The sequence below is a fragment of the Syngnathus leptorhynchus genome, chromosome 6 (assembly GCF_054491065.1).
Source record: "Syngnathus leptorhynchus isolate UIUO chromosome 6, UIUO_Slep, whole genome shotgun sequence".
NCBI lineage: Eukaryota > Metazoa > Chordata > Actinopteri > Syngnathiformes > Syngnathidae > Syngnathus > Syngnathus leptorhynchus.
In genome coordinates, this window is record NC_141200.1 from 13,894,446 (window position 1) to 13,918,846 (window position 24,401).

The following is a 24,401-nucleotide window of genomic DNA, read 5'->3' on the forward strand; positions in this document are numbered from 1 at the left end:
TACCTCTATTGTTTTTACGTCGCCGTTTCCTGGTCTTGACTGGATAAAAAGGACAACAAAATGTTTTCAAATGCAATTCACGGAGATCACGCTCAGTCCCATACTGTACAGTCCAATGACTGGGATCTTAAAAAAAAAAAAAAGTCAATGCAGTTTTTGTACATGTGAACATTTATTCAGTTGGAGTCGGTATTTAAACGAGTCACCGTGATCACTCGAATGAGCTCGTGGGCGAGTGGTAGACTTCTTTTTCTGACGTCTCTTTGCTGTGGAGCCCGCCGTTCCTTCGACGTCATGACATCACACTATCCGCCCCGCGACCAGCTTCCTCGTGAGTGACCACTAGAATTGAGCGATACCTACCGATTGCTTCCCCGCTCTGTTATCAGAACGCTGTGCAACAGGCTAACCAATTCGGAAACGCGGACACATCCTCATTTGGGTAGGTACAATCGCTTTTTAACAATCGTCAGCCGATATTTTCAACTGTGCTTTTCGAAGCTTGTGCGTCAGGCGGCTCAAGATGCTTGAAATGTAAGAAACCGTGGTTAGTACATAAAGATTTTTTTGTTCCCCCCCCCTTTACTGTCGTGTTCGCTTCTCTTGGCTACCACAGAAAAATAAATGTTCCCAGCAATCTCCAAGTAGCCGCTGCCGGGTTTTTGTGTTAAACAGTAATTAGAATCCTATTTGGTGGCGAGCCAGCTGTTGAACTTTCTCTGCGAGGAGCGGCTCAAGCAAAGGCAGAAAATCCACGATGAAGCGTTAGTGGAGAGCACGCTTGTCTTTCGGTCAGGGTGGAAATGTTCAGGGAGGGAATTGGAATCACGAGTTCAGTGGCTTCGGTTTTGTCTGCTGGGGTTTGGATTTCTCCAGCTCTCGTAAGCATGATTGCATACGTACATTGTATGCACATATGAGGTCTGTTACAAATGCCGTCTGTTTTACATTTCGTGTGTACGCAATGTACGAACCTTTCTCATTACCTCAAAGTAATACACGAAAAAATATTTTCTTTTTTTTAGGGCTGAACAATTAATCCATGATGGTGATCCCGTCATATTATCACATATACACATACACACACAACAGAAGCCAGTAAAAAGGCATCGGTAACGAAAAATGCTTCAGTATCTCAATGTTAAAGTGAAGAGAATTTGCACTTTATTTTAGCAAAAAATAAAAATGCAGTCGACATAAATGATTTGCCTGGTTGTTCAGATCTAGCCTTGAGTGTGACATCAATGAATTACTCAAATTTCAATCAACTTCACAATGTATTAGAATGTAATTGGAGAGGGGCTGGGGTGGGAGAACCCCTTCTGCTTCATTTCAGTTGGTCATTGGGATTTATTATATTTGTATATTATTTATATAGTGTCCAGATGAGTTTGGTGCATGAGAAGTGCAAGCCACATCATTGTTTCATGAAACATGAAAAGTTGAAGTCATAAAGCCGCTGATTTGTTTGCATTGTTGTTGTAATTCCCCTTATGACTTTTAGGTTAAGTCATTGGGCAGAATTTTGTGATGTTGTCGTAGTGAATATTTAAAAGATTGCTAGTCAAACTTGAGTAACGTAGGTGGTGCTCAGAAAGAAAACTATATATGGTTGATTAATAAAAACTGCATCCAAATGCAGTTTGAGTTACACTGGTTGTATTCAAGCTATCTTATAAAGAGCTCTACAAATCCGATGGAATAAGGACTGACGTGCTCCCTCTTGACTTGCCTTTTTCTTTTTTCCACCTCCTCTATGGCAGTGTATTAGGCTCACTTTGCAATTAAAAAAATAAATAGGAAAAGACAGATTACCAGCCACAGGCAAGCAATCTGCTGTATCACTCAAATTTGATTGAAGAGTTCAAGGATAAGCCCAGTCAACGACTTGTCCTCCCATCCATCCTGAACATGGGGCTGTGTATTATAATATACCAGAGGGATTATTTTGGCAAAAACAAGACTAGACACAAGTCAAGTTTATTTATATAGCCCTAAATCACAGACAAGTCTCAAAGGGCTTCACATGTACAAAAATTGACACTTATTCTCAATATCTCCTGCTCTTAAACTCCCAGGAGGGCAAAGAAAAACTCACTCATAAAACCCCCACTTAGGAAAAATGAGAAAGCATGAGAAGAGACCACAGATGGGAGGATGACCAGAGTGCAATGGATGCAGAGAGGGCACATAGAACACATAATGTAAAACAATCCAAAGAAAAAGTGGATGTCCGTATTCAAAGTGAAGAGCTGCAGGAAGGTGCCCTCAATTGTCCTGGCAATGTCTTCGAGGGTGGTGGTCCGCCTCACATCCTTCATCCTGATTGGTCGAAAGGAAATCTAGACAGCCACTTTTCGTTTGGGTGTCACCTAACAGGACACAAACTCCAGCCGAATTGGCCCGTGTCTAGTCAAGTCAGGTTTATTTATATAGCCCTAAATCACATGCAAGTCTCATAGAGCTTCCCATGTACAAGGGTACATTAAAGGGTACATTAAATGTTTCTACTGAGGTGGCATTTCTGATAACTATCGGTAGGGCATTCCAAAGCTCTGGAGCCCGAATAGAAAATGCTCTAGACCCTGCGGACTTCTTTTTGGCCCTCGGTGTTATCAACATACTAGAGTTTTGCGAGCGAAGGTTACGGGACAGAATGTAAGTCACAACTAGGTCGACAAGATACGAAGGTGCGAAGCCAGGCAGTGTTTTATAGGTTAATAAAAGAACCTTGAAGTTGCATCTTAAATGGACCGTAAGCCAATGTAAGTTGGCTAATATTCGGTTAATGTGGTCAAATGTTCTCGTCCACGTGAGCAGTCTCGGTGCAGCACATGTACCAACTGTAGACTTTTAATACTACACTGGTCAGGAAGACCAGAGAACAATACGTTACAGCAGTCAAGGCGCGACATAATAAACGCATGTACGATAATTTCCGCATCACGAGTTGAAAGAATCAGACGAATCTTGGCAAGATTACCGAGGTGAAAAAAACCCGCAGTTCTGGTTATGTTTTTAATGGGTTTTTGAAAGGAGAGCGTTTGGTCAAATATAACCTTGAGATTGGTTACTGTGTCACTTTGGTAGTAGTTTGGTGGTATAGTACATTTATCCATATTTACAGTGGTTTCCTTAAATAGGTGGTGATAATGAGGAGGACCAATTATCAACGTCTCGGGTTTTATCTGGGTTAAAACGTAGGAAATTGAGAGACATCCATAGTTTAATCTCAGCAAGGCACGCCTCAAGATAACAAATAAATCCCGCGGTTTTGTCATGGATAACGGCGTATATAATTGGGTGTCATCCGCATAACATTGAAAGCTAATGTTATATTAACGTACAATGTCCCCAAGCGGAATCATATAAATACTAAATAGTAAAACAAATACACAAAAAGAGGAATGCTAGATATGTATAAATTTTACAATATTACTTCCTTTACTCATTAATAACTAAATGTGGGAGTTCCAAAGGTACACTTTACCAACTCTAACTGAAGTAGATCAACAGTGTTTCGTTTGAATTCATGGTTCATTTGTCTGTATTTTAGCATAAGCATAACCTATACGGAGTTCTACATTAGCAGTGACCCGCCACCACCACACCTGTGTTGTGCCACCTGAAATTCAGCAAAATCCAATTGAGTCTGTACAATATTAATAAATAAAAATGATTAAATCAACACTCCTCCTTTTTAATATTTAATGTTTTGAGTTTTACCCATTTAAATTGATAAGCCATGTTTGTACCGTGTGGCACACCTTTTTTTATGCACGTCAGGTTAAATCTTGACATAAAACATCCATCCATCCATCCATTTTCTGAACCGCTTAGTCCCCACGGGGGTCGCGGGCGTGCTGGAACCTATCCCAGCCGTCATTGGACAGTAGGCGGGGGACACCCTGAACTGGTTGCCAACCAATCGCAGGACACACAGAGACGAACAACCATTCGCACTCGCACACAATTTGGAGTGCTCAATCGGCCTATCAAGCATGTTTTTTTGGGATGTGGGAGGAAACTGGAGTGCCCGGAGAAAACCCACGCGGACACGGGGAAAACATGCAAACTCCACACAGGGAGGGCCGGAGGTGGAATCGAACCCGCACCCTCCTAACTGTGAGGCGGAGGTGCTACCCACTGCTACACCGAGCCACCTACATAAAATAGACAAGATATAAAAGAAATATAAAGCCCAGTAAAATCTCAAAAGTCAGTTGTCAAAAAAATACACAAGAACATGCAAAAAGGTCACTACACAAAAGTGATATTTTCTTAAAGTCTTAAATAAAACTGTATAAAGATGCTGAATATGTGTTATCTTAGAAATGTATCAAATTATATCAAATACACAGGGAAAGTCCTGGTTCTGACAGAGCCACCACATGTCTCATGGTGCCCAGACAGGGCCACCAAGCAAAAAGTCTTAATCTACGACGCTGATATAAAACCTAAATATGATTTTGTTTATTGTAATAGAGACTATTTTTTTCTTTCTGTTTGTTAAGAATACATGTATACTAAATCGCAATTGCCATATTGAGCAATAGCCAAATTGTTAGGGACTCGTGTGCCCTGAATGTGATATTGAATGTTCTCTTCATAAGTATGTGCGCGGATACTGGATTTTGCTGAGCCAACTCTTAACTGTTCTCTTCTCTAACCCTAGTTTTCACCTTTGCAGATTTAATTGAGCTTATTTGAAAACCCCAATAGAAACTTGAGCCTTCTCATTCTCACCCAAGTGCAGCAATGCAAGACTAAAACTTTCCTCTGTCTGTGATCTATGCTGTTGTGCCTGGATAGATAACTATAATCTGAGTGATGAATTATTGAGGGTGTGAATGTGACGTCAAGGATCAGCTTGCTGACTGTCTAACCGTAAGCCACATTAGCTCCAGAATAGACACCCCATTAAAGGTCGCACGAGTTCAGACCTAAGATTACCCCACTTTCTATGACACATCAGGTTTGTTTTTAGCCCGTACACTAGCTTGGTCTTTGATGGCCAACATTTTGATCACGACTGACAGTTTCCCCGTGACAGTGTCTCGTATGTGCACACAGTCATCTGTTGAACTGTTGAACACGTATTTACAGAATTTCTTCGCAGATTGCACAAATAATGCAACGTGTAAACTGTAATTTATGTTCTTCTTTTTTTAAATATGCCTAAAAATTCCGACAACCTTTTCTCAACTCACTTTACAATTTGTAGGCATTAGTCGGTGAACTGGAAACATTGCCAATCTGTTTACTTGTAGATCTTATTCAAATATTGTCTTGGCTCCAGTCTTGCTTGTATCTGCAAAGGCCACTTTTACTGCCTGCCCCATGTCAACTTGTCACAGAAATGTGAATCACACCTACGGGGGTCAAAGAGCCTACACAACCAAAGATGAGTTGCTATACTTACGCAAATGAATGAAAAGTCGAGTTTTATTTCTACGGCAATGAAAGCAGTAAAGTGATTGCAATGTTTTGTTAAATGTTTATTCCCTTGCACTTTTTCGTCTAAGCTCTCTCTAACGTGTGTTTGCAAACGGAAATTAAAACAGGCCTTCCTCTTTTTCAAAGCCGCATAGATTGCCTTTTGCAATAACAACCTATTTCCACAAATCCGTTTTGAATAATGACCTACTGGGTAAAGTATACACCACATGTGTCAAACTCAAGGCCCGGGGGCCAGTTATGGCCCGTCACATCATATCATGTGGCCCGCAAAGACAAATTGGGAATGGACTACATTTGTCAGTACTAAAATTAGAAATTGTATTCACTTGCTATCAATTTGTATTACTATTCATCTTTTTATTTTTATTTTTTTACTAGATTTTATGAGTCTATCATTTCAAAACTTGTTATTCATCAATTTGGTGTGTAGCCTATACTGTATATAAAATAAGGTGTTGACAGTCGTAATGTATTATATATATATACTACATAGACTATAAGTCGTTCCGGAATATAAGTCGCACCAGCCATAAAATGCACACTAAAGTGAAAAAAAAACATATATAAGTCGCACCGGACTATAAGTCGCACTTTTGGGGCAAATTTATTTGTCAAAATCCAACACCAAAACCAGACATGAACCAGCAACAACAGGCTGAACGGTACGGTATGCTAATGTGACATATACACAAACGAGGAGCTGAGAACGGGCTTGACGTAACATTCAACATTCAGAGTTATTCAAGTAAGTATTACATAAATAACACGTTTATCAAACCATCTGTGTCACTCCAATTCATTAAATCCATCGATCGTGCTTTATGTAAACAATGCCGCGTATGCGCCGCATATGCTGACGTCGGACCCGTTGTAAGTTGCATTTCTAATATTTCCACAGACCCATATTACGGTATACTAAGTATTTTTCAAATAACTATTATATTACAACAATATTATCAAACCATCTGTGTCACTCCAAATCATTAAATCCATCGATCAAATTCCTCGTTCTTTATGTCAACAATGCCGCGCGTGCACTGCAGAGATCTAGTATATAACTATTGTAGCGTTAACAAAGTACCAGGAAAGACGTGGGTTTGGTAAACGGCTCTTTATTTAACAAAACAAGAGTTCAACGAGCCAACAACTACTGAACTTCTAGCCACGGAGGTGGAAGAGAGCTCCATAAAATAGGACCAGGCGTGCGTAAAAGCCATGTCCGAGCCCCATCCACCATCCACCGTCCCCAGACAGCCACCCGGCTGAGCGCCGACCCTCGACTTCCATCCACGGAGGTGAAAGAGAGCTTTTGTTGAGAAGGTCCGGGCGTGCAAAAAGCCATAATAGTTTTCAAACCTTCTGTGTTACTCTAAATCATTACATCCTTCAAACTCTTGGTCCTCCGTGTCACTTACAAACAAAGCCGCTCATGATGCCGGTAGTATGTAGGGCCCTTCGTCATCCCGTGATCGAATCCTTTGTCCTTTATGTAAACAACCGCCACACAGCACGGGTGACGTCACTTGCAGTTCAAAAGACAGTAATCCCTTGCTACATCGTGGTTCGTTTATTGCGGTTTCATTACATCGCAGATTTTTGAATTTTGAAAATTTGTGAAAAAAATCACATATAATTCGCTCCTGAGTATAAGTCGCCTCCCCACCCAAACTGACAAAAACCGCGACTTATAGTCCGAAAATTACTGTGTGTGTGTATATATTTATTTATTAATTCAAATTGATCAAGAATTAATACTCACGGTGGTCAGCCTTTCAGTAGTGAATGTGAAGCGATTTGTGAAGGAAAAAGATAACGTTGGCTGTGTCAATATTGACTGAAGGTATCTAAATGGCCTGTTATCAGCTGGACAGTGTCTCTTTTTGAAAATTCAATATCATTTTACTGATAAGACACTGCCTGACAAAGGATAACCACATCCCATTGAAAGTTATCCTTCGTAACAGTAATGCTAATTAGGCCTTGTGTTGTGTACATGAACTTTATTAACCCAACTGCTGGCAGTGAGGCAGGCTGCCCTCTGGGTATACTGGCAGTGCTACGTGAAAAGGCACATGGGAACAAACTCTGGGCAAATGCTTGAAAGATGTTTTCTTAAATGGAATATTTTATTTTTGTTGTGCTTTTTGAACAGGAGGAGTGGTGATGAGGAGATCAACAAACACATTTGCAGACATGATGAACATACCAGAATACTATGCAGGGAAAAATGTGCTGATCACTGGAGCAACTGGCTTCATGGGAAAGGTACAATAGTAATTGACTTGGCAGGGGGTCACTCTGTCTGACTCAACCAATGTGTAGAACAATCAGAAGCAGAAGCAGATTTGTGTGTCAGTGTGGTATTTATTTCTGTGTATGAAATGCATGTCTTCCTTTTGAAATGAGTGATGACAGCATAATTTGGAACTCTTTTGCACACAAACGCCATTTGATTAACATTTAGCATGTAAATATTTTTTCTGCCCTGTGTGTACCAATGAAGATACTTCATTTGTTTTAAATATTTTTGATCAACGTAAAGTGGAAATTAAATTTAAAAAATCGGACTTGGTTTGCCTGCCTCTCAGTGAGGAGGGCTTGTATGAGCAGCCACTTAGGTTATCAAAAACTGTTATAAAATGTTAATGTACAGTCATCGCAGCAAGGAATCGTTTTCTTATTCACCGAGCTCCTTAATCTTTGGACTCACACCTCACTTTCTCCTCATGATACTGTGCCAAATATACATTTATAGTGTTAAACTAACAGAATTATGAATTGAATGAATGAATTATATCTCATTATTTATTGATTCGATTTATGTGTGATTTAAATTCATAAATTTATACTTTATTTATCCAAAAAAGGTGAGGCAGATTCTCTTTTGCAAAAGTGCCAACCTGGCTGCAGACAGCAGAGTTAAACAATGCAAAATAAAAACAACGATGATGATAATAATAATAACAATAATAATAAGTGTGAAGGCCTTCGCCTTCACACCAATTACTCCGTAACAAGGAAAATGTAACAGTATGCTGCTTTTATTGTCTTTATTGAGTTTTGTAGTGATCAGAGCAATATTTCCACGCCTTTCCCTATGACTACGACAGGTATTGCTGGAGAAGCTGCTAAGGTCATGCCCAGGAATTAATGCTGCCTATGTGATGGTACGGTCAAAAGCTGGCCAGGGCCCTCAGACTCGTATTGCTGACATGATCAGCAGCAAGGTAAGAGATGTTTAGATCCAATCTTGTTTTTTTTCTTCTTTTGTGCCCGAAATATTCAATTCGATTCAAGTTTATCGAAGACTATGTTGAATTTAGTTGTGTTTTGCTGTTGGCTACCCCATTTCTCTCTCAAACTCAGCTAGGGTAGGCTCCATCTCAACCACCAGAGGATAAACTGCATAGAAAATGGCTGGAGGTTTTCCACAAATCCAGTCAAAAATTCATTGATTGTGTAGGAGAGTAAGGGTTTCTTTGAAAGTTTTGGATTGTGAGCCTGGCCACCTACTTGCCTTTTCGTCATTAAACAACAATAAAGAACCTTCTTTAATAGCGCTCATTCCAAATATCTAAAATTAAAGCTTACTTAGGGCTTTGTTTTCATTTGAATTCAAATGTGTCTTGCTCTTAGTTGTTCGAAAGGTTACAAGATGAGCAGCCATGCTTTGCAAAGAAGATCATTGCAGTCAGCAGTGACCTCACAAAACCAGAACTGGATCTGAGTAAAGAGAATCAGAGTTTACTGGCTGAAACCATCAACATTGTCTTCCACTGTGCCGCCACCATTCGCTTCAATGAGCCGCTGAAGTGAGTTTTTTTCTTTTTATTGCAGATGGCAATTCAAGGTCTTGAGTATTTTGAAAAACACAAATTCAATAAAAAGTATTATGATTGTATAAATGTGTGAGCATAAATGTTATGAACGGTTGCTCAACTTGTCATCAAGCATGGCATGGTGGTTTGAGCCAGTGTTGTTTGCAGTACACAGGGATATTTGACACCTTACCTCTTCGCCAAGGAACAAAAGTCCCCCCTTGTTTGTCTCCTGGACAAAATAGAACCGTGCCTTTTAATTAGTGGTGAAATTAAGGGGGGTGGGGTGGGGGGGCTTTTTTGTGACAAAACAGGTTCGTTTTAAATGACACTTGTATGGTCATAGGTCAGGTTAGGTGTTTAAACAGGTTGTATAAACACATGTTTTTGTACCACATCTACCCAGTCTTTTGTCACTAAAGATTCATGAATATACTGTACATAACTTAATATATTGTTGTCTACAGACCTATATAACTTTGGATTATGTTGCATGTCTTTAAACACGAGATAGTAACGATTGTGATTCAAGAATTCTGTAGTGAGCAGCTCCGTGAGACACACCACACAGCTGTTTACGTTGCTATGATTGTAGTTTTTTATTTTAAACTTTTGACCCTCTCTAAAACTTTTCTTAGAGATGCAATGCAGTTGAATGTCTTGGCAACTCAGAAGATGCTCGCTCTGGCCCATAAGATGAAGCATCTAGAAGTCTTCATCCATATATCCACAGCCTATGCCAACTGTGATCGAGAGCTCATTGAAGAGATGGTCTATCCTCCTCCAGTAGAGTATGTCAAACTCATCGATGCTCTAGAGTAAGTTGATTTTGACTTTTGCCAAACGTAGCTGTCAGTTAGGCTATGACATGCATGTTTTATGAGGATTTGATTGAATTCAAATTGTAAAATGATTAAAATGCCCACAGGGTGGGCATAGGTACTTTTTTTTTTAAAATCAACTCTTTACTTTCCATCAACGAGAATATTCGTCTTTGAAAGTAGTGACATAATATCCCATCACTCGTCAACTTTTGTTTTATGACGGGGTGCATGACACTCTCGAGCACCCCTGCACTTAATATCAAACTTATAGAGCATTGTAGTGGTTAATTGTGACCACTTGGAGGTAGAGTCTGGCTCGTAAAAAGGTGATCTGCCAGCCCAAATGGAAGAACAGCGGAAAGTAGTAATAGAGTTTTAGAGGAAGAACTCTGAGAGTGAAAGAACATTGCGTAATACAAGCAATGGAAAAATGCAAGCAATTGGCTTTCAGGCAGCGTACAGTTGAGCAAACTATTGCTCGTCATAAGCAAAGTGAGGAAGAGCAAGACGATGGAGTGAATTTAGAGGAGGTGGCTGTGAGTACGGGATACGTAGTAAGTGGCAATTGTTTGGATGAATCGATCTTATCTGACAAATATTCTGATGCGGTATACAGCAACGCACAATTCATTACTTGTAAATAGCAAAACGCACACGCGCACAAACAACTTTGTAAATAGCCCAAATTTTGAAAATAGGTTCGCAAATGTAAAAATGTTGCTGTTAGCACATTTGATCAAATATGTAAATACTGTATTTTCTAGACTATCACTTATATATAACTAGACTACTTTTTGCACAAGCTGTGAACCCTGCGGTTTATAGTCCAGTGCGCCTTATCTATGGATTTTTCATGTTTTTATGATGTAAGATTTGTACATATTCTCTTATATATGGAAATTCAACATTAAAACACTAGTCCAGTGTGGCTTGTATATGAACAAAACAGGATTTCCCCCCAATTATAATACGTGCCTCTTATATTCAGGTGAATTTTATAGTCCAGAAATTACGGCAAATGTATTTGCCATCAAAACACGTTTTCCCTTAGTTTTGTTCATGTTTTTTTTAGAAAGGAAGGTATGTTAAGATGTTTGAGATGTCCCTAAACCATAAAATATTAGTGTCAGAGTTTCTAAACTTTGGGAGACATTCAAGGGAAACCAGATGATTGACTTTTAGTTGTTTGTATAGAGTTGAATCTCTGGAGTGCCAGCTCACCCATCCTGTGTTCAATAAAACTAAAGGTCATATCTCACTGAGCTGCAAAGGTTTGCAAGCATATGCGCTCGTGGCGGATGTTGTTTTTTGCCAGGCTTCGTATGAGCATATCATGCAGTTTTTCTTGTCGCAAAGAAACTTTGAATAATGTTCAAAATTTTATGCCATGCATAAAAAATATTTGCATTCATTTAAAGGATTTTTGCAACACTGAACAAATCCTGGCAAAAAACAACAACAAAACAACAGCTGCTCAGTGAGATACGGCCTCAATGAGTAATATTTTTTTTGGTGCTGATTTCCAAAAATGTTCCTGTGGGTAGGAATGTGACAAGTGGTCCCCGCCATCTTGGGGAATTTTTCTAAAAGGAACAGAATAAATTGCACTTCAAACGGCGATAAAATGTTCCAGAAGAAAGAAATTACGGGAAAATAAGAGAAATTATGTACTACGGTGCATACTGGGATTATTGCTATGAATAATGTTTAATTTCCGCAAATTAAGTTGTTTTTGTAGAACAAGTGATGCAGTTTGAAACATCAACATTGAAACATAAGGTGCCCAAAAGACACAGGATAAAGTCGGGCTAAAGTAATTTGATCCTGTGATGATCTAATTTTGACAAAAAGTGGGACTGAGCGAAATCTTATGTATGCAATTTATGTGTGGTCGCTAGCCCTCAAGGACCACATGAGTAGCATTCACCCTGTTCTAAAAATAGCTCAACAATAATGAGACATGGTGGTTTCCAAAGTTGTTGTGGTATTGAAGTGATCATTTAAAAATGTAAACTCTTGTAAAGATTTATAGAAAAAAATTGTTGCATATTGTATGGATATTATATATTGTCCATCATTTTGTGAATGATGATCAATGTTGTCACACAGGAATATCATAAATTATTGATAATGATGTATTGAACTGGTCAACACGACTTTTCTTGGATGGAGTTTTGAGGTCCAAAATCTTAATCTTGTTAATTTGTTTTTTGTTTTTGAGACATCAAAACTATATATGTTTCCCCTGCATGTGTTGCATTTAGGCTCCCATAAATAAAATAATGTTTTCAATATAAGGCAGCTACTTCCTTAAGAATGAAATTCCAAAGCTACTTTTATGCTTGCACCCTTTTGAGCATTATTAACCACAGTATACAAACACTAAATCCGTGAAATTTAATGAAAAGCAAAAAAACTGGAGAATGATGCTCATCACAGGTAAGATACTACTTTTTTATTAGTCTTGGGTCTTTTGCATAAAATAAAGTTTCAAGTTTCGACCTAGATTATGCAAACAACACAAAAAGTTACACTGTTAAATTTAAACAATTACTAGTGGTGCATCAGTCATGAGATAATCTGTCAAATTAAAACAATTTCTACTGTTGCATCAGTCACTAGAAAATCTTGAAGCAAAGTAACAATCGTGTTACGCTGTCATAAATGTTCTTTTTTTTTCCGGGTCCTTCACGAACTGCACAAGAGACATCTCTCATCAAACTTTAGCAGTAATCTGCCATCACCTTGTAATGTTCCTCCATTTCCAAGTTTCCTTGTCTTAAAAAAAATCTGGTGCCTATTTATACTGCATATCAATCCAACAACTGTCTTTAACTTCCTGTTAAGAAACTCTGGTCAGCTCGGGTGCTTCTGACTTCATCAAAAGTTGAAACAAAAGTTGCTGACTGTTCAAATAGTCTTCAGGTTTACACAATCTCCAGGCAAGAGCTACTCAATGTTTTGACAGATTTTGATATCTTGTATAGAGGGAAAAAGAGCGAAGACAATTAATGGCCGCCCTCACCCTTTTGACCTATCTTGGTTAAATTTCAATTAGGTTACATCATCAGGCCCACTCACTCTCTGTAACCTACAAATAACTTGGTCACCATGTGCATAGCAATTTAATATTTCACACAAAAAAAACACCATTCACCCGACTGAAAAATAAAATGGGTGTAATTGCGTAAGAAAAAATTGTTCAATCTTTATGATTAGGCAGGACAAAATTTGAACTATTTGTCCTCAATGACAAAAAATATGTTCAGAGTAGTCATGGCGACGTTTTCAAACCCAAGAAGACTGTAGCAGATGTCATGATTGATTGATTGATTGATTGATTGATACCTTTTGCTATGGGACAAATTGGTCAAGGATGTATGTATGCATTTAGAAATGTATAATTTGTAATGATGTAACAATTTTGTCCCCAGTTGGATGGACGATGAATTGGTGTCCGCACTGACTCCCAAGCTGATTGGTCAACGACCCAACACTTACACTTATACAAAAGCCTTAGCTGAGTATCTGGTGCAGCAGGAGGCCGGTGACCTCAATGTTGCTATTGTCAGGCCTTCCATCGTTGGTGCCAGCTGGAAAGAACCTTTTCCCGTGAGTTTCTTTCTATTGAAGTATTTTTTCCCCTCAAATTCAAAGACAGTATCCATCATCAATATTGTATTGCGTATACCTGTAATTCACTGGCTGTAATAATAATATGTTACTTCCATATGCTATTTCAGGGTTGGATTGATAATTTCAATGGACCAAGTGGAATATTCATTGCAGTGAGTACTGGGAGAAATATGATCAAAGATTTGTGTGTCATAAATCAAACCACTAAAACAAACATCAAAAACAAAATCAGGAAGTGGGCAAATTCTATTCATAATGCTTCTTATTTGGATTTACCTTTCCAACTAAACCATTCAACGATTAAGATAATATTTGAGGGCTCCTAAGTAGCTTGCATTTGTCTTTTGTGATGCATAGATGTTTTCATCAAGTTTTATCTCTCTTTAGGCTGGTAAAGGGATACTACGTACAATGAGAGCATCTAATGATGCAGTCGCTGACTTGGTGCCTGTAGATGTAGTCATCAATGCTACGCTGGCAGCAGCCTGCTATTCTGGATTGCAACAAAAGAACAGGTTGGAGACTCAACAAAACATGCCCAGCTTTATACCTTTGTAGGTATCGATACGCTTCAGACCTTTTCAGAGTCATCACGCCTGAAGCGACAAAGTGTATGTAATTAGACGTGACTGTAATTTGCCGCTGGCTGTGTTTGTCATCCTCCTACCGCGCTAAAATTAGTAGGAAGCGAGATTGGAATGTTTTCTCTTAAAAACCGCAACATCTGGCATACCCTTGTTGTTAATGTATGTAACTGTCATAGAAAGTGGAGTTGCACCAACAGTTCCCGTAGAAATAAAACAGATTTTTCGATACCAGAAGTTCCCCCCACATTTCATGCAACGGATCATGAGCGTGTACAGAAAATGTTTGCACATTGCTTTTAATTCAAGTTACTGTCTCATTGTAGGCCCAAATCCATCCTGGTTTACAACTGCACAACTGGTGGCATCAACCCATTTCGCTGGGGAGAAGTTGGTATGTCTCTCTCGTATTACGTATCTAAACCCACAGCCTAAAACAGCCCCAGACAAGTGGGTTCTAGTTGGAGATGAGAACATTTTTTCACCTAATTATAAATTTTGCTCTACATCTGATCCACTTGCTACACCCTACCTGTGAACATTAGTTTTTTGCCTGTTCCCTATGGGTTCTGGCTCAAAAACTCTTAATTACCATTGCTTTAAATATCACTCCAACATTGTTACATTTTACAGGTATACTTGGCATGTAATGGTGTCTTGAGACTATCACCCGGACGCATGACCTAAGCACTAAACATTTGCAATCATAATGTGTTTAAGTCTATGAAAAATCCATGAAAATTATAAAATCATTCTATAAAACCTCTAACAGTAAAAGCAATTACTGAAAGTAAAGATATGTTTGTTTCATTGAAAATATTGTTATAGTGTAAAAGAAAAGACTAAAAAAAAAGTCTACCCTCACTTAAGGTGAACCCCACCATAAAATCAAAATTCAGGGATGAGAATTTTCCGCGGATCCGCGGATTTCCGTGCTCTTTTCCGGTGACTCGCGAGCACTCAACGGCGCGCGTGTGTGTGTGTGTGTGTGTGTGTGTGTGTGTGTGTGTGTGTGTGTGTGTGTGTGTGTGTGTGTGTGTGTGTGTGTGTGTGTGTGTGTGTGTGTGTGTGTGTGTGTGTGTGTGTGTGTGTGTGTGTGTGTGTGTGTATTATATAATTGTGTGTGTGTGATTTTGATAAACCATTTTTTGTAAAGGTTAAGGTTAGCTTGCATTTGGTCAGCAATTAATTCCTTTAATCAATCTTAGGCTGTTTCAAAGCATGAAAGTGTTTGGAAACTCGTATTCAAAGCTCCATGCGGTTGCTGATGGGATCTATTGCATTGCTATTGCATGCTTTATTTGCCATTCAGACAGTTTATGTGCACGTTATCTTTAGAACTACTGTCCTCATCTGTACTAGAAATGATAACGCCTGCAATATAAATGAATGATCAACTAGATCATGATATAACTAGTTAAGAATTTTGACATTCATGCACGTTTGTAGCTCAGTATTTAAGAAATTCTTGCTAATTTGTTTAATTAAAAGGAAAACTTTAATCTGCATTTTTTAATGATTGATTGGCACAAGTCCAGACAACATCAAAAATAATACAGCACATCTTATGTACGTTCTTTGTCGATTACTTTTGTTTTTTTAGAATACCATGTAATATCTACTTTCAAGAGGAACCCTCTCGAGCAGGCTTTCCGTCGGCCGAATGTTAATCTCACATCCAATCACCTAATCAATCAGTACTGGATTGCTGTGAGCCACAAGGCTCCAGCCTTCTTGTATGATGTGTACCTCAGGCTGATTGGACGAGAACCCAGGTAACCTCAAACTATCGCCGTATTGGGCTTCCTGGCCCCCTCTTGTTTTCCAAAATGCACAAAATCCCCCACCGCGCACACACAGACTTTGCTGCTGCTTAACTCCTGTCACTTCCTTGTCAGTGTAATTTGAAAGCTGTGCTGCTAATGTCTAATGCAATGCTTGTAAATTAAAGAATGTGTAACCCAGATGGTCCTCTGTGAAAGTGGGGCATTATCACTGGTTTATGCATGCTTTACATTCTACTGCTAGCAATTGTTAAGTCCTGGTTGAGTTTCCAAACATAATTGACACCTTTATAGGTCATTTTAGTCCAGCCTAAATGACTGAATGAAAGTTGGCCGAAATGTGAGAGTGCCTTTGGAAACCCAACCAAGGTTATATTGCTTTTTGAAACCGCCTTGCTTAGCAGCTGGATTTTTAATAAGGACTTTAGGTGTTGAATTCACCGGTTTTTAGTTCACAGGTCATCTGATCTGCAGACATTCACTGCATGATGCTATCAACAAGCTAATAATGTTTATAGCATGAGGCAGTAGGTGTTTCCTTCAATAACCACAGGAAGACAGATTACAGATTGTACCTGTAAATTACCTCCCATTTTTCTCCTTGTTTGTCATGTCTTTCACCTACAGAGAACTGTATAAATATGACCTTCAAGACCAATCCTTTAGAGCAAGCCTTCAGAAGGCCCAATGTCAATCTTCGCTCCAACCCCTTTACTAATCAGTACTGGATAATTGTCAGCCACACGCTGCCAGCTCTTCTCTATGACTTCTATCTTGGCCTAAAAGGCCAAAACCCTCGGTAAGGTTGTGTGTCCACTTTTTTTCTTTCCCTGATAGTCTGGCCCAAGTTTTAGACAACAACCAAACCGCACATTCCTTGGTACATTATGGCAGCGTTCAGACTGCCAGCCAAAATCCGATTTTTTTTAACCCGTCCACATTGAAACTCAATTGCTCTTTTGTAGTCTGTCTCAGTCACAACACACATGAAACCAAATTTGGCGAGACATATATGAGGTAGTCTCGGATCCAGTTTGGACTGGATGTATCTCAGTCTGAACAGCTTAAATCACGCAAATCTGTTTTGACTGTCTGTGATGCGAGTCCACGCAAAGACCCATTGTGCCAACCCAAATGCGGAGCAGTAAAGAATGGAGCACATCAAAGATATAGAAAGTGGCAGTCTCCTTAACAGAGGACAAAATGCCTTGCCTTATTATTTAAAGCCGAGATATAGAAAAACTGAAGTTGCTTGGAGGGAGAGACGCTGGGGAAACGCTTACTACTACTACTTATTGGATAAACTTTCAAAATCAGAACTTGTAAAATGTGGATTCTTACAAATTAGAAGGTCAATGTTAACTAAAACATGTATGGGTATTCGAACAGGTAAACATTACATCTGCACTGAATTTACATTCAAAGGTTAATCTTATAACTCACTGCATATTAAACAAAAGGTACTTGATACAAAGTGATGAGGGCATATCCTTGTATGTTTTGATGCTGTAAAGTGGTCACGTCAAAGACGTGTTAGCCATTGTGCTCGTCTTCTTGCACACAACTGCTTAGTCGAAAAAACCCCGGTTAATGAACATTATCGGTATCACAAATATTTCCTTCTCGTCGAGCGATTAGAGCAACCATAAACAGCACCGGTGTTCACTATTGTTGTGAACACAAAACAGATTTACGGTAGTGACTATTTTGCCTCTGTCGTCTCGCTCACTCAGTCGTGTGCCCTCGACCGCTTGTCCGCTTGACAACACACACACGATGCGGCCAACTGGTGATCAGAGCAGCGAGCGGGGATCCAGTCCACCATGGAGGAGTCAGCGTTGACACAGCTGAATTTACACACGCATAACAATAATCAGATGCAAAGCCGAAAACAGAGTAGATACGTAGGTAGGCCCGAGCCAAGAGCCATAACACCAAGATTACATTTAGGTGCCAAAAAACCCCCACCGTCAGTCAACAAATTGACTGGCGGTGTGTCAACATTTTTGAAGAGGAGGTCCTCATTTTGTCCTTTTGAAGCAAAGGGAAGTCACTCCCTCATACAAACACTGTGAATACACACGACACAAGTGTAGCGTCGTAATATTTCAGATTCACTCTGACAAAAACCCACCCTCGTCCTTGCTTAGTCCATCCTTTCTTAAAAACGTCATGTCCTCTGGTCGTAAATTTGAATGCCCATCACGATGTTTGAGGCTATGTGTTGGAACAAGTCAATTTGTGAAAGTATTTCATGTGTTGACACCTTCGCAAATTATATGACATCAAACACTGTGTGTGGTAGACGACCGGCTCCGTTCCGACTGCTCATGATGTGGCCCAGTGTGAACAGGGCCAAATCTGATTTGGACACTTACTAAAAACTGTGTGGACGGTCAGCTCAAAAAATCGAATTTGAGGAGGAATCTGATTTGAATCAGATCTACCTACAGTATGAACGCTGCCTATCTCCCTTGGCCAATACTCATTCAGCATATTCTGAGAGTATTTCATTTGTATAAAAAAGTTTTTAAACAACTTGTTAATTATGGAATCTTTCCAAGTAAATCATTGACTAGAAAGGATAGAAATTCATCAAATGCACACAAGAACAACATCGTTGGTACCAAATTAAAAACAGTAGTCTAAAGTTAGCGGTTAGACTGTAAGTTGCCAAAACACAAGCACAAGCCTGTGAGAGCATGTTTTTTTAACAGCTGAGACAAAACTGGCTTGTTGTTTCATGTTTACAGATGCAAAAATGAAGCACAATAGGCAAAGAAAACTGTTAAAAAGTTTGTTGTTTCAGGACTGCTTTTCTGACAGTCTCTGTCGGTTATAATGAAGACAAACCTGAAAACGTTAACACGAAAACATGCAGTCAAGAGAAGGCCCTCTTCAAGTGTAGTTTGCTCAGGTTTCCCTCTTGTTTTTTTTTTTTCTTTTGTTAGGGGAAGTGGACCAATAATTAGATCCCTAAGTGAATGAATGCTAGTGTAATGTATTAAAAATAATCAATTGTATTAATAATTTCTATGAATCTATAGAGATTTTTTTTAACTTTTGAATAATAGCGGTTTTGTTATAACACTGGCAGTAGGGATGCATGTTTGCAGCCTTCAGGGGTTCAGGCGATTAAAAAATAATAATAAAATAAAATCTGTGGCCCTTATTGCGATTCACTGTTAAAGGCAAAACACTTACAAATATGCCTGAAAACTAACAAAGTGTATAACACTAAAAATTACAGGTGAAAGGTGAAAAGAGCTGTTTGACGAACTTAGGCTAAAGACCAAGCTACAAAAAGACATACAAATTGATTATAACATAACAAATTATTCCAAATTGTAGTGTGTTTCACTTTTTCATGTCATAATACCGAGTCATTTTTTTAAGTGATAATATACCTTCATATTACAAAATATCACAATGGGTTCAGCTGTCCAAAATGACTGGTTAAAATGTTGCAGGTTTAAGCTTGTTAGCGGTAACCTTTGCCCTCTGTGTTGGCTCCTTGTAAATGCATACTGCTCAGCTCATTTGGCTCATTTGCTTTGCTGGATAAAATCGGAGTCTTCTTACTGTAAATTTTGAAGCATTTAATCATAATTTGCTCCAAAGTGATTCGAAGACTTGGATCATTGTTTTTAAGAGGTTTTGCTGTTATGTTTTCAGTACTGTGATTAATGTCAGTGTTCATACTTAATTAGAACAACCCGCATATCAAATATCTTTAATAAGTTTTTAACCTATGAATCAATTGGATTTTCTGAGATTTCAAAGAGGATCGAAGAAAATTTTAAGGTAAATATTTATTGAGGCCATTTAGGGCATACAAACGCATACCACTGTTTAGCTAAAATGATCTCGGATTTAAAAAATAAAAAAATAAATCACTTCTCACATCCTGGAAATCAGTGTCATAGTATGCAAATGATCAGAAAGCAGATTTAACTACATGATGTTTCACATAGACGTCATGACCTGAGGTATGTATATCAACTGAATCTCTATGTACAAATAACAGCAATCCTACTAAAGTACTGTATTTTCCGAACTATAAGGTGCACCTTCAATGAATGGACCATTTTAAAAGTTTGTCCTTATATAGGGCGCACAGGACTATAAGGCGCACCATGAATGCATCATGTCAGATTTTTAATTAAAATCACATCATTCTCAATTTTATCTTTTTTATTTCAACTTCAGACGGAACAAATTACTTGATAATCACAAAATGACAATCCATAGTTTTTTTGATTCATGATTCATATTCTTCAGTGGGACACTTATGATTGATTTCATGACACAATGCTTCGGGCCAGTTTAAATTTAGGAATTTGGTCCATATATAAAGCGCACCGGACTATAAGGCGCACTGTCGGCTTTTGAGAAGATCTTAGCTTTTTAAGTGCGCCTTATAGTCTGGAAAATACGGTACTTCTCCGCTTCTCACTTGCAACACCTGACACCCTATTATATTCCTTTATAATATTATTATGCTTCCATTCACGCTCAAAACATCTTATTACACAGCTTGCTGTCTTTGTTCACTGTGCCTTGCTTTGCTTCTTCGACCCCCCCCCCCCCACACACACACACACACACACGCACGCACACACACAAACTGAATTATGTCAACAATCTCCCCTGGCTCTCTGCCATCATCTTTTTTAATCTTCAATCTACGTCTGCCTCATTTTCTTACCTATCTCAGGATGATGAAGACAATCACTCGCCTTCATAAAGCCATGATGGTTCTGGAATATTTTACTAGTCACTCCTGGGTTTGGAGCACAGACAACATAGCCATGTTGATGGCCAACATGAACCCTGAGGACAAAAAGGTGAGAGTCATTGAGAGATAGATACTGTAGTAGGATGCCCACCCATTTTCACGCTCGTTGAACAAAGTATGCTAGGTGGCACAGTTTGCTACTGAGTGTCATGTGTCATTGTAGGTCAGGTACAATTGAGTAAATCATTTATGACTGCTTTCCAGAAGACAATCATCTGTTCAGGACAAGGAATTGTGATAGAATCCTAATTGCTGGAATGCATCCTTGTGCCCTCAAAGTAGGGATGAAAAATTTATCATATTCAAATTGACATTGCTTTGTAAAAGAATGCCATTTTTGCAGATAATTTGATGTCAAAGCCACTGCATCATCAAATCAAAAGGGTGTAAAAGGCTTTTAAAGAACACTGTGGCTTTCCTTGGTCTTGGCAAGCCAAGCTGATTTGTAAATGTTGCTTTTTCCGCTGTGACAATATGATGTCCAGCATATATGACAACATTAATCCATTTTGCTTCTATAGGTGTTCAATTTTGACGTGCGCCAGCTGAACTGGGCAGAGTACATGGAAAATTACTGCATGGGCACAAAAAAATACGTTCTCAATGAAGAGCTTTCAGGCCTGCCCGCTGCTCGCAAACACCTCAACAAGTAAGAGTGTTTTGCATGAAACATGCTTTTTCTGCCAATAAATCAAGAATTTACATTTTATTGAAACCTACTCAACAGGTTAGAAGTGTTTTTGCATGTTCTGGAATAATTCATTTTAGTTGCTTAACTTCTACTAACGGCATTGGGATAACGAATTTTTTCTTGACATGCCTACAAAATCTAAATGTTTGTCTTTCTTTTTAGGCTGAGGAATATCCGCTACACTTTCAACACCATCCTAGTGGTGCTCATCTGGCGTATTTTCATTGCCCGATCACAGATGGCTAGAAATATCTGGTACTTTGTCGTGAGCCTCTGCTTTAAGTTTCTTTCCTACTTCCGAGCCTCTTCCACCATTAAATAATGAGTCCCTGTTGAGGGCGGCAAGGTGGAGAAACACAAACATGAAAATATACTGGCTGTGGATGTTTACAGAAACGTGCATGTCTATTCCATTGGTTGTGTGTCCCCCCTGGGTACTAGAAAAATAGCAGAGCCTTCAAAGCAATTATACTTGGTAATCACACATTAAATACTATTGGCGTCTAGAATGCACAACTTCAATGTTGCAAGTCTTTGATTTTTATATTCTGATATGACCATCAAATCAATTCAACCACCCCTTCATGTTTTGTGTACTTGCCCGACTGCCTAATAACAAACACACTGCAAAGTTTCAGTCAGTCCCAATACACTGTCTTTGTTACTTGAAGCATTGTGATTGTGATTGTTCCGAGTGAGTGAGCGTATTTATAATAGGCCTCAATCATACATCGATTTTCATCGTTCACAAGTTGCGGGGGTCCTCTGTATATGTATATCGTATAGATCGCTAGCGTTGGGCCTAAACCTTATACCTCCAAAATAGTCACTTTTCAGGAGACCCCAAAAATAGCAAGTTTGTTCAACCATTAGCTTTGCATTGTGAAAGAGAGCAAGCCATTTCCAAAACCTTAGATTTCTCAATCTGTCAAAATAACTTCTAAACAATGGCTTATGGTTTAGCTTTTGGAAGGACTATCAAATCTACCAAAATGTGACTTATGAGGTTTTGGCCCGACGCCAGCAATATACGCTATGCAATACGTCGACATATAATGCCTTGAGATGCCTTAACAGTTAATAGTTTAAAAAAAAAAAAAAAGCTGAAAAAGTATACCTGTTGTCACGGTAGCTGAAGTTGCACATTTAAGTGTAAATCCAATCATTTTGAGAGCCAATGTTTGGTCTGGCCAGTGGCCGCCACCGCCACCAACAAACCTGCTAAAAGTAAAGCCATGTGATTCATATTCATCACAAACTTGTGCAACTGCTGGCGTTCCAGTACTCCAGTTTTAAGGACAGCTTCTAAATGACCTTCAGAACAGTTTCTATTTTGATCGTTTCTTGGCCAAAGGTCACCCTTTAGTTGTTTATTGCTCGTTGCAATGTACGTTAGATCATGTACAATGTACAATAGTTACCAGTGCCTAGTGCTTGCTAATTAAGCTAATTATCAATGTCAGTCATTTGTGACACTTTTAAAGATTTTCTTTTGCTCCATCCAATTGCATATTTAAGTGATTGTCTGTGTAGCATTTGTTTTGTTGATGTTTTAAACCTTAAAGCCTGTTGTTAATCATGTTAAGGATGCATTTGCCTCTGTAAGGGCACACTCATCCCAAACCTTTGTTGACTTCCTTCGTTTTTTTTTACGTAGAAGTATCAGTGTGAGTCTCTGTCTATTTTCCTATGAACACTATACTATTTGAATAATCTGGGCGTGACCTTGCTGATGTTTGCTCATATGTTTGTTCTTGTCTTCTCTATGGCTTAGGTGACAACTTTCACATATATTCAGGTGTTGTCCTTTAAATGTTCTGGAGTGAAAAAGAATTTGTAGGTTGTTAGTTTTGTTCCACATTTTTTGTGTTCAGTGCCTAAACATTTGGAATATTTTGAAATCAGAAGAGAGCTATTTTCTAACTATTTTACGAGTATGGTAGCTCTATGTAGGTAGATTTCAAATTAAGACCATATTTTTGTAATAATATTGTGAGTCTACCCAAAGCCTACCAAACCAACATGATCTGCTTTAATTCAAAACAAAACTTTTTGCGGTTTAAGATCATAATTTTTGCTTGACGATTTCCTTTCTTTTGAATGTAATTGAAGAAAATAGCCTAACCACCTGTCAGTTCCAAGCCAGTTCATCCCTATTATTTTCAGTCGAATGTAACCATATGTAATCTGGGGAAAATAAAAATTGAATGCATATTTACTCCCAATTTTTTTTGTTTCATCTTGTATTTAGTGAAACAGATTAACGGAATCATGCCTAAAAAGATCATTAAATAGCAATGCAGAAATAACCAAAGTATCTTGACTTTGAAAGTAATTTGTGATATGTTCTGATCCAAATCTGATGGTAAAATCCTACAACAGCCCTAAATGTTTGGCATTTATACAGCGATCTTATTTTATATTAGACTGTAGTGTTTAAATCCAGGAAATACAAATCCAAAGGTATCCAAATTTGGAAACTGACACAATCATCATAGTTTTTGTTTGGGGGTATTGGATTGATTTGCCAAGTGTTGGTGAATCCTGTCTGATGCACAGACATGGTCTAATTTTGATCTTCTCTGACCTGACCTTGAACATAGGTTTTAGGACATTTTAACACAATTTCTTTAGAGCAGTGATGTCCTTAGTGTATCTAGTTATATTTCCCTGACTAATACAATTCTATGGACCAGTGTGTTTTTCAACCTCTTTGAATTTCTTAGGCTATGTTCAAGTTTTGTCTCGCACCTTCAGCTGATAGAACATGTGGCGTAAAGTTTTTGACATTCCTACTTCTGCTGAT

General features: G+C 38.7%; 1 protein-coding gene across 3 annotated transcripts; it reads left to right on the forward strand.

Annotated features, from left to right (window-relative positions):
• Positions 1–107: 107 nt before the first annotated feature.
• Positions 108–23,809, forward strand: far1 (fatty acyl CoA reductase 1). Of its 3 annotated transcripts, none has more exons than XM_085914040.1 (13): positions 108–331; positions 7,613–7,725; positions 8,571–8,687; positions 9,097–9,272; positions 9,917–10,096; positions 13,537–13,714; positions 13,846–13,890; positions 14,126–14,253; positions 14,649–14,716; positions 15,926–16,097; positions 20,824–20,953; positions 21,426–21,553; positions 21,758–23,809. In XM_085914040.1, exons 1-13 carry the CDS (start codon positions 220–222, stop codon positions 21,915–21,917), a joined length of 1,707 nt encoding a protein of 568 aa, XP_085770166.1. In that variant the 5' UTR covers positions 108–219; the 3' UTR covers positions 21,918–23,809. The 3 variants fall into 3 exon arrangements, with proteins under 3 accessions (XP_085770166.1, XP_085770167.1, XP_085770168.1); XM_085914041.1 differs by having other exon boundaries at positions 109–442; XM_085914042.1 differs by lacking the exon at positions 108–331 and adding an exon at positions 629–881.
• The last annotated feature ends 592 nt before the right edge of the window (positions 23,810–24,401 follow it).